Raw genomic sequence first — 11343 nt, forward strand, 5'->3', positions numbered from 1 at the left:
AGAGCGCATGGGGAGTATCTAGTAAGTATCTCAGATGCGCGTTTTGTAGTCCATCTTCTGGACTTTGTAGTTTTACTACAGGGCATATCAATAACATTCGCCGTCGCATAATGATGTGCAGTCAGATTCTCCGCGGTCGTCTTGTCTTCTAACTCCTTTTCGACCAATGGGACGATGTTACTAGGCAGAATATTTTCTTTTACCCAATCAGTAGACGGTAAAAATGTATTCTAGCCAATCAAAGCACTTGCAAGGGGTGGAACCAGCGAGAGTGAACGGCGCGTGGAGTGGCGGGCATGGCGGAGAGAGCACCTGGAGCAGAGTGAGTGATAGAGAGAGCGAGACAAAAACACAAAAAACAACAATAGAATTATTATTTTAAATTATCTTTTGTGCATTTAGGATGGAATGCAGTATAGACTACACGATAGAAGAAGTGTTGAAACTAATGGAATGTGACGAGGACTCCGAAGCGGACAGCTTTCTCACAGATGAGGAGGAATTTTACGAGACTGGGGAAGATCCATCCGAGGACTGGTATGCGACTACAAATAACCTCTTCATCATGAAATAATGTTCTACAAACGTGATTATTGCAGTTATTGTCTCACACATATGCAGTGTGTGTGTGTATTAGATTGGGAGAGATTGATATGAAGAGACACTAACGTGGTTTGAACAAAGGGTGTGTGTAGATAAGTTCTGACGTTCAAACAAATCGTGTTAAGTCACTTTAACCCTCTGTGGACGGATTGGGCAGATCCGCCTAAAAGGTTTAAAGTTTTACATATCTGCGAATATCTATATTTATGATAGAGAGATGTTTTGTTTTTTTTGTTGTTGTTTTTTTTGTTTTTTGCACTGTTTTCCTGAGATTCCACTGAAGATGGAGATATACGGTTTGTGTCTGTCCGACACTTCCTTGTTGTTCTATGCCGCCGCGTAAAAGACCAATTGAAAAATAGATGTTCGGCTGACTGAAAGCGCAGTCAACGAATGTACAAACGTTACTAGGCGGACTAGTTTCTTTTTCAACCCATCGGTGGAGGTACCTATGACGTATTCGAGCCAATCAAAAGACTCTGGGGTCTGGGAGGGACGACAGAGAGAGAGAGCTGTGTGTGTAGAACAGAGTGCAGGGGTCAGGGGGCACACAGAGAGCAGAGTGACAGAATAACTTCAGAAATACTATTTCTATTGAATGACAGGTTCCCTCAAATTTCTGGAGGGTCTTTGCTTTACTAAGTGGCATGCCTGAGGAAAATGAGGCAAAAACGTATAGGACCTTTTGTATTGAAAGAGCATTATTTTAATGTTCTTCGCATTTTTGGTTGAAAAACCGCATATGTATGTCAGGCAAAGGGATGAAGAATAATATTTTCATTTAAAAACTCTTCACTAGTACTGTTTGAGGTGTGATTTTGAATAAAAAATAAAATGTGTTTAGTGTAGTGTAGTGTGTTTATGTGTAGTGTGTGTGTATGTATGTATGTGTGTGTGTATGTATGTATGTGTGTGTGTATGTATGTGTGTGTGTATGTATGTATGTATGTATGTATGTATGTATGTATGTATGTATGTATGTAGATAGATAGATAGATAGATAGATAGATAGATGGCCTAGGTTCTCCTGAATCTATAGATACCAAACACTACTGTTCATAAGCCCAAATGTTAAAGAAGTAAAAACAAGCTGAAAATGGCTTAGTCCCAAAAATATACATCTTTCTGTGCACTTTATTTTAAAAAAGCCTATATATTTGGTGCATGTAAAGCATACATGTGTATGTTTTTTGTGTTAGTCCATTTGTTTTTTTAAATTATTTAACAGCTCAGGGATGTTCAAGGAGCAACCTGTTTGTGCACTTTCTGTGAATTTGCACTGTCAGTTCTGTTTTTGAATAAAGGGTTGGAAATTATTGTTCGAAAAAATAATCGACAGATTAATAGATTATTAAAATAATCGTTAGTTGCGGCCCTAGTTCACAGGGGAGCTGTTGTTTTTTTCTCCCCTAAATGTTCACACTAAAAGAAGCTTCCAGATTCATTGTGCATTTGACTCTCTCTTTTTACATTTATTTCAGGGATGATGATGATGAGTCAAGCACATTTTCCATACCAACACCGGAGCGCAAAAAATGTAGAATGAGCAGTCAGAGCCCTGCAAAATCACAATCTATGCGCCGCACGAGACCTTCACAGCACTGGAAAACAGAAAACGATCCAGATATGGCACCCGCTCTCCCCAGATTTGCCCCTGCCAGGCTCCCGGGAGCGCATCTGGATACATCAAAAACCTACAGTCCACTTGATTTGTTCCAGCTTTTTTTTAACGAGAATGTCATCCAAGAGTTATGCAGCAACACCAACAAGCAAGCTGCAAAGAGGATAGAACAAGGAATTCAGTTCAAATGGACTGATGTCACCCCCACAGAGTTCCTCAAATATCTTGCACTTGTTATTTTCATGGGCCTCCTAAAGCTAGGATCAATGAAAGACTACTGGAGACAAAACAACATTTTCTCAGTGCCATTTCCTTGTAGAGTGATGTCAAGGGACAGGTGGCTCTTTATTTCTTCAAATTTACACATGAGTGATCCAGCCGAGGACGTTGTGAATGACAGCAAAAAGGGTACATCAGACTATGACCCGCTGTTCTGTCTCAAGCCTCTGATGACCGAAATCAAGGCAGCATGCAAATCCTTCTACCAGCCAAAGAAAAATCTGGTAATTGATGAGAGGATGGTGGCAACAAAGGCAAAAATGGGGATGAGACCGTACATAAAGCACAAGTCAACTAAGTGGGGGTTCAAACTGTTTGTCCTGGCTGACTCTTCAAATGGATACACGTCGAACTTTACCGTGTACACAGGGAAGGCAAACTTCTCCACGGGCTCTGAACTTACCTATGATGCAGTTGTGGGCCTCCTGGACAAACCTTTTTTGGGAAGTGGCTATCACGTCTACTGTGACAACTTTTATACAAGCCCTCAGCTATTCACACACCTGTCTTCTCTGAAATTTGGAGCCTGTGGTACGTATAGAGAGGGGAGGAAGGGAACTCCTAAATCCACAGTAAATGCCCTTTCCAAAAAGTCCAAAAGAGGGTCGATCAGATGGATCCGAGATGGTGACCTGCTCTTCGTCAAGTGGATGGACACAAGAGAGGTGGCCGTCTGCTCGACAATCCATCAAGCCTTCACATCTGACACAGTCACAAGAAGACGAAAGACAAGAGGTGGAACCTGGGAGAAAGTGAGAATTCCTATTCCCACTCCAATTGTGGAATATAACAAGCACATGGGAGGTGTGGACTGGTCTGATCAGCTCATCCAATACACCGCTGCTCACCACAAAATGATGAGGTGGTATAAGAATTTGCTCTTACACTTTGTGGACATAGCGGCATGCAACAGCTTCATCCTCCATAAAGAGATGTGTGCAGTGCAAAACACTACGCCGCTGACACACAGAGTCTTTATGGAGGAGCTTTGTGCTCAACTTGCCGGGGTGACAGCTGGGGTGACTACAGCGCCTGCAGACAGGGCAACTCGGCACACACCTGTGCCCATTGCCCCTTTGGACCCATCAAAACCTGGACACAGGCCTGCAGGTGTCAGAAAGTACTGTGAGCAGTGCAAGGCAAGCAAAGTCTACAACAAAACCCCCTGGATGTGTGGAGCATGCAAGGCGCCCCTCTGCAACTTCCTGGAGAGGCCTTGCTTTGATCAGTGGCATGTCTGAAAAAAGAGAAGGGGAAAAAAAAACCTCATTGGACTGTTTGTCATTTTATTGTTCTTCACACATTTGATTGGAAAAACTGCAAATGTATGTCAGACAAACGTTTTGTTCAAAAATTGTTCAGTATGCTTTGAGAATAAAGACATTCATTTTTATGTATACAGTTTTCACTCATACTACCTTTTAGCCTAGGTTCTCCTGAAGTCATACATGGCAAACACATGGTGTTCCATGTACATTATGTGTTTTTAATGTGTGTATTAACTTTTTAGGCAGTTGTGTCTGAATTCGCCTGCAACATTCCACACCTAGTCAGTTTTGATCTTAAAAAGGTACGATATGTAAGATTGGACACCGCAGCCCAAAAAGCCTGATTTCAGTCTGTGCTGCAAAATAATGTAAAGAAGTTTAATTTGGTTCGCGTCCGTCTGTTTGTTTGTTTGAGAGAGAAATATACACACAGACACGGGGAGAGAGAGAAATACAACGTTAGTGTTCTAATTGTTTTACAGTGGTACAGTTCTGTATAAATAACACTTAGGGCTGCAGCTATCGAATATTTTGGCAATCGAGTATTCTGTTGAATATTCTATCGAGTAATCGTATAAGATTATTATTCTTATTACTTTTGCTTTGCTGCGTTTGCTCATTTTCGCTGTTTTTGGTCCCGACATCTGCCATTCTGTACATCAACACTGTCCACATGTTACCAAAAGCCCGCTTCCATCTGCTTCTGCTTTGCAGGGGACGCATAGCCTGTAGCGTAAGCATGTTACACTCACTTCCTCCGGAAAAGCAGCCTCGTTCTCTGGCATTAAGAGCCAAGTAGGTCCCACTGTTGACCGATGGTGATTACGTGATGTGATTTAAATGTAAATGTACTTTATTTATACAGCCCTTTACAACAGTCCTTTCGTTGTACAAAGTGCTTTACAGCAGATAATAAATAAAGAGAACAATAAGTAAAAACAAACAAACAAACAAACATTTACTTACTTACTACAATACTTGAACTCAGTGACTTCCCACAGCGGTGTTGTAGATACTGTCTTTGGAAAGTTTACAGGCAAATAATTGAATTTATACGTGGAAAAGTCACCATTACCTGCCCAGTCCTCCATACCAACACTACGGTAAGCTCTGTCCTGGAAAACAGCCACTGAGAGCTGGGTAGGTCCATAACTTTTACAGTGTCACTTTTCATGATGCACTGTGGGTCAGGATATCTGGTATTATATCGGATATTAAACAGAAAGGGACGATGGAGATTATTTATTTATTTATTTATTTATTTATTTATTTATTTATTCATTTATTCATTTATTTATTTTAACTGGTTGACCCCACCCTAGGATCAGTTAAATTTCACTATGCTTAATCTTAAGTCACACAGGTTCATGAATACACGTGACAACAGATGTGATTTCACGTAGTGTATTTTATTTAACACATTTAAAATTGTGAAAACAGGTCAAGTGACAATGCACTAAGCTGTTATGCCAAACATTAATGATCCACACAACATTAAAAAAAATGCAAACAACAATTTGACATAAAACCTAAGTAAATGAGTCCTTTACGGATTTCATCTCATTGAACGAAAGAGGAAAACCTTATATGACTAACTTTTACTAAAGGGACCACAAGTGAGCCAGGGTAAGCAAACCAGACTCACACCACACACATCGACACCAGGCTCCAGAGGAGATAAATGCAGTTACCTGTACCTATATACAGATCTGCACCGCCGCCCTGCAATTACAAAACCTGGGAGCTCATTGTTCATTGTGCACTTTTCAATCTACCGTTACTCCGATATCAGTTATCTACTGTTAGCTAACCAAAAGAAACAAGGACACTCTAGTTTGAAAAGCATGGGCATATTCATATATTAGCTACAAGCAGGATACCACTTTAAAGGTACAATATGTAAGATATGAATATGCTGTGTCATCAGACATTAAGGAAACATGCTCTACTGTAGTCAGTATATTTCTTATTTTTGAATTTGCCTTGACAGACCAGGCCATCTGTTTGTGTTTTGATCCTGCCTTATGACTACAAGGCTCATGCCAAAGCCCCGGGTTGCCAGGTATGAAACATACTACAGCCATGGACGCAAATAAAGTGGATCAACTGAACGAATGTTAGATTCTGCCCTACCTAATAAACTCCATGAGCAGACACGTGGTAAAACACCTGATTTCATCTATGAATCAAATAATAATAATAGTACATTTTATTTATAAGTGCTTTTCTGTGTACTCAAAGACACTTTGCATAAAACACATCAAAGCAGCAAAACAACATAAAACAGTACACTGAAAAAAGACTGGGGTGTCTGTGAGCTCAGTCCTTGCTGCAGTGGCCCAGGGTTCAAATCTGACCTGTGGCCCTTTGCTGCATGTCGTTCCTCCATCTGTCACAGTCAAAGTTGCGATTCGACAGTTGTGCTGGGGGCGAGGGGGGCACTAAGTCCACAGCCCTGGGAAGCGTCGAGGTCCGAGGGGGAGGGTGCTGTAAAGCTCGCGGCCAGAGCCACGAGCCACCTTTGTCCCCGAGCCTTTCCAAGCCGACCCAGAGCCGGTCACGGCGCACCGCGGCGGAGGAAATTCGCCCGGCGGGGGCCAGCCAGCGCCGGGGAGAGGTCCCACGAGGGGATCCCCCTGCACTATGCAGCCATCTCTGACCCGCCGAGTTCAATCCCCCCGGGCAGACTGTGCGGAAGTTGGGAAAGAAATCGCAGTGATTGATAAAAATTGCAACACAACAGCCCTGAATTCACAGGGATTCACTGAAGTTGCGTTGAAGTTGCAAATCGCAACATCGCAAATTCCTGGAGGGTCTGGTTTACTGTATATGTGGCGTGACACTGACTGCTCCTCTCCTCCAGGTGGAGGTGCTCTAGGACAATTCTAGGACAACTGGTTTCTGAAGAAAATTGGAGAGAACGAAGCAGTGAAGATTATATATAGTGTAAATACATCAGGCTAAACCTTTTCTGGATTCCAAACTTGTAGGTCTGGTAATATGTTTGATATGTCAGCCTTTGGTTTATTTAGTGAAGTCTGGTTCACCTACAAAGCTCCATCCATTGTTGGCTGCACTCCACTGCTGACACTGCACAGAGAGGACAATGAACAAGGCATTATAAAGAGGCCCAGCAGCTAATTTCTACTTTTCTTTGGTTAAAGTACTATACTATATACACAGATCATTATAACGAACAGGAGCAGACCCAAACTGCAAACAACAACTGCAGACTAAAATAAGTTTAAAGGGTTTATTAAAACCAAATTAATAGTTCAATTCAGGAGCAAGGTGACTGGATGAGATCTTCAATGGAGGAGATCCAGAACAGTGCGAGGCTGGTGGTGGCAGAAAACTTCAGGAGCAGGTGCTCAGATGAAACTGAGCTGGATGCGATTCAATATATAATATATGATAATAATATATATACGAACAATATATAGAATACAATATAGACAGAGTCTACATTACTGCAGGTGTCATCGCCACAAAGGTGTCTCTGAAATGAGGATCAAGATATGTGGCACAGTTAAGAATAATCTGTAAATTCTTGTCTGCATATCTTTTGTTGAGATCCTCTAGAACTTTCTCCTTCATTTCACGGCACAGGGGGCATCATCTTTAGATGCAGCAAGGCAAGAGGATATGTCCCACATGACCACTTGAACTGCAGAGATTGTGGGGAGGTAGACCCGAGTCTGTCTGTTTTTCTAGCAGTAGCCTGGACATCTTTGGTGACCTGGAAAAAGCAGAGACGGTTGACACCCTGTCGATAGCCAGCGCTTTGTCAGTGGCCAAATCGAGATTATGTCCAAAACATGGGATCCAGGTGTCTCTTTGTGAAAAGACTTTTAGCTAGCATAGCCGCAGCTGGTGTAGTTAGCTCCTCAGCAATTGTATGGCTTTTTAGCTACAAGCGACAAGCAAAGCTACCTGCTAAGAAGCTTGGAGGGAAGTTGCTGAAATCTGACTTGCGGTGCGCATGAGATTTTGAACTCGAACAAAGCACTACAGAGACTATTTGAACTGAGAGAGCAGGTGCACGATTTCCCCTCAGAGCATGGACATCCTCTGGCTGCTAAACTTGAAGACCAGAACTGGTTGGCTCACCTGGCTTACCTCTAGGGATGAGAATCGTTTGGCAGTTTATCTAACGATTCTTTTATCAATTCCAGGAAGCACGAATTACGTCACGTAACTTCCGCAAGAAGTTATGCACGCTCGATTCCAGCAAGCACGATAAATTACGCCACGTAACTTACGCAAGTTTCGCACGTGCAGTGCAATCTGTAGTAAACAATGGCACCCACTCGGTTCAAACGCTCCAAAGTTTGGCTGCATTTTTACCAAAACAGACGAACATGCAGAAACATTTGCACACACAACATGCAATATTTTTAAATGAATGTCGTGTTTTTGACATGCTTCAGACTGGAGATGAATCTCAACCTAGCAGCAGCAGCCAGGCTATGACCACCTCTGCGGTTACTACGGAATGTGCTTCTTTGTAAAACAAGCATTACATTTAGAAGATGACCATGATGAGAGAAAGTTTGTTGTTGCACCCATTTGCTACAGTAGATGCCCCTAATTTCGGTAGGGTGAATTTCAGAATAATTTTAGCATTTTAATTACAAATTCCAAAACACACACAAAAACAATCCCAGGTTGTTTGCATGCATGCATGTGTGTGTGTCTTCCCTATGTGTGAATATGCCATCACTTGCATGAGTGGCAGTATGTGGTTGGAATTGTGTGTTTTGTGAATATATGCACAACATCAGTGCATCAGTCACGCAAGGGCACCTTTTGCTTTAAGGTGATGGGTTAGAAGGAGCACCTGGATGATGGGAGGTTGCTGCAAAGGTAGAGGGTGCATCTTACTGAACATGCACAACAAAGCCGGCAGAGTGTGGTGTGCGGGGAAGAACCTGGCGGCATTTGATGAGAGGTGTCACTAGTTCTCTCCTAAGCCTCTAAGAACAGTCTAAATCTAAAAAATCTAAAAAAAAAAATAAAAAAAAAAGGCAGCGTTTTTTACGAAAGATTTCTTTTTAATAGTTCATTTATTTTTATAAAATGTAATTATCAGAAACATTCACATTCAAAATCATCCAATTTAAAGACATGCTTTCATTGAACAGGAAGAGTTGTATTGTAATCATTAAATTGTAAAATGAAAAAACTAAAGCTGTCAGGAGTAAAAAGTATAATATAATATGTTGTAAAAAATATAATATGTTGTGTTATGAAAAGTTATTTCATCTTTTATTTTCATAATAACAAAACTGTACCTTTGATAACATTTAGCCAATTATCCCCTGTTAACGAAAGCTACAACTTTAAAATAAATTTAAATCAACCAACTAGAGGTTACTACTGCAAATAAACACACTGCTGAACATCACTCTGTTTTAAAATAGATTTTTAAAAGGTCTTCACAACAATAAAGCTCAACTTGCCTCCACACTCCAAAAAATATTTCGGGCACTTATGCATTTCAATTACATAGAACATTTCTATCCATTTGAATGACATAGTTTTTTTCTTAGAAATTCACTAACAAACTTAATATGACACAAGTAATAAGATTTATGTAATAGTACTAGTGAACTCAAAATGACTGTGTTTATCTTTGCTGGGTTTGGGCAAACAAATTGATTTTATTAATAGTGAATTCACAACTTAGTTACTACTACACTACTGTGTAGCAGAATCACATTGAGTTTATTAGTACTATTACATAAATCTTATTACTTGCTTCAAATTAAGTTTATTGTTTAATTTATATTAAAACTCTGTAATTCAAATGGATGGAAATTTGGCCATTTTGTTTTTGAGTGCAGTCAAATCTTAACATACTTATTTAAGTAAGAAAACAGTGAAAATGTCTGGTAGAAGTTCCACCACCCCAAGAACATAAATTCAAACGACTTGTTGTAATTGACCAACAGTTTAAAAATGAATGACCCCATAAGGCAAAAGAAAGCATCACATCCTCACATTTAAGAAGCTGGAAGCAGATAATATGTGCTATTTTTCATAACTTAATTCATTGCTGCAGATCTATTGTGAGCCATTACACAAGCACTGTGAGGATCAAACCTGATGAAAACAGACACAGCAATTAAACTTTAAAGCTCCAGCTTTTTTCTCATGGTGCTCCTCTTCTTTCTCTGCTTCTGGTCCTGCTTGAAGAAGACCTTTCCATCTGGCTGCTTCTTCCAGCTCAGTTTGACCTTATCTACATCCACCCCCTGGTCCTTCAGCTTCTGTTTGAACTGCAATACAAAACTCTTTAACATTACATTACACTCATTAGAGTAATATCACCCGAGAGATATATATGTTATACTGGCCGTGATTCATAGGTATATTAATAATAATAATAATAATAATAATAATAATAATAATAATAATAGTAAACATGATTTACCTGCGCCAAGATTTTATCCGCCACAGCAGGGTCATTCAGATCCACAGAGGAGTTCGTCTTCAGTTTCAGTCTTATCACTTTCTTTGTAACTGTTTCTAAAACAAAATTTTGGTCATTAAACATTCCTCAAAATGCTAAATGGAAAATGTGGTAGTTACATCTGCCATCTGTTACATATTTTCAGCATTCAGTCAACACAAACCTATCATCTGAAGTTGATCTTCTTGTTCTTCTATTCTCTTGTGATGCTTCATCAATTCAACATGAATAAATAAATGAAGAGTATTTGAATCATAGGTTAGCACTCACCTGGACTGTAGCAAACAAAGGCAAATCTTTCTTTACATGGCCAGTCTTCCCATTTTCCAAGTTTAGAGAAGTCTGCTGCCACACACTGCTCTGGTATATCACCATTAGTCGGTTCCGTCTCTTTCCAGTACCTAAATGAGGAGTTACTTCCATCCAACCACTTCCAGGGTTCCCTGAAAAGGCCGATCCAGACCTTTTGTCTAGCAGGTACCATGCTTTTTACCCTCTGGTTCTCTGTCATGTTTTTCACACTGGCCAGGTCTGTGTGGTGTGTTCTGCAGAAACTCTGAGCCTCAGGCCATGTCATGGGAGTAGAAGTAATGAAAAATGTTGTATCTGGCCCTGAAATAGACCACAGTGAAGTGATTACTATGCATGCTACATCTATAGCAGTACTCATGACAGAAATTCTCAGAGCTCTGCTGAACATCAATAAACTACTGAATGACATTATCATCTTAATGCATGTTACTGAGTATTTCTAAACAGTCTTTCTACATGAATAAATATCACTACAACAACACAGCATTTTACTGCTGCAGCTGTTCCACCTGGAGCTCATTTGAACTAGTCCAGTGGTTCCCAACCTAGAGGTCAGGTCCCACCAAAGGATGTAGAGTGTGAGAGTGTAGAGGGAAAATGTTTCTTTGGTGGAACTAACAACTCCATGTATTTGAGTAGAAAAGATCCTAAAACTGAAATACTGAAGTGCAAGTACCTCAAAACTGCACTTAAGTACAGTACTTGACTAAATGTTCTCTATGTAACAGGAGAGAATATTAAGAAACTGTCCTGCTTGATCACAGATCAGGTCCAATTGATTCAGA

General features: G+C 40.4%; 1 protein-coding gene and 1 long non-coding RNA gene across 2 annotated transcripts; one reads left to right on the plus strand and one right to left on the minus strand.

Moving 5' to 3' along the window:
* The first annotated feature begins 227 nt into the window (after nucleotides 1-227).
* Nucleotides 228-3898, plus strand: LOC104925914 (piggyBac transposable element-derived protein 4). The gene is made up of 3 exons (XM_010739657.3): nucleotides 228-322; nucleotides 403-537; nucleotides 2085-3898. The coding sequence occupies exons 1-3, from the start codon at nucleotides 297-299 to the stop codon at nucleotides 3742-3744; spliced, it is 1821 nt and encodes a 606-aa protein (XP_010737959.3). The 5' UTR covers nucleotides 228-296; the 3' UTR covers nucleotides 3745-3898.
* A 5729-nt stretch (nucleotides 3899-9627) lies between these two features.
* Nucleotides 9628-10689, minus strand: LOC113745670 (uncharacterized). The gene is made up of 3 exons (XR_003462307.1): nucleotides 10517-10689; nucleotides 10208-10302; nucleotides 9628-10052 (listed from the first exon to the last, which is right to left on the minus strand). It is a non-coding gene; the product is annotated as an uncharacterized LOC113745670 (long non-coding RNA).
* Nucleotides 10690-11343: the final 654 nt, after the last annotated feature.

Source organism: Larimichthys crocea, chromosome III (assembly GCF_000972845.2).
Source record: "Larimichthys crocea isolate SSNF chromosome III, L_crocea_2.0, whole genome shotgun sequence".
Classification (NCBI taxonomy): Eukaryota; Metazoa; Chordata; class Actinopteri; family Sciaenidae; genus Larimichthys; species Larimichthys crocea.

Bases quoted from the DNA above. Each gene is read 5' to 3' on its own strand.
- LOC104925914 (XM_010739657.3), top strand. From the start codon at position 297: ATGGCGGAGAGAGCACCTGGAGCAGA. The intron at 323-402 runs GTGAGTGATAGA...TTGTGCATTTAG, and splicing joins GAGAGAGCACCTGGAGCAGA to GATGGAATGCAGTATAGACT. The intron at 538-2,084 runs GTATGCGACTAC...CATTTATTTCAG, and splicing joins GAAGATCCATCCGAGGACTG to GGATGATGATGATGAGTCAA.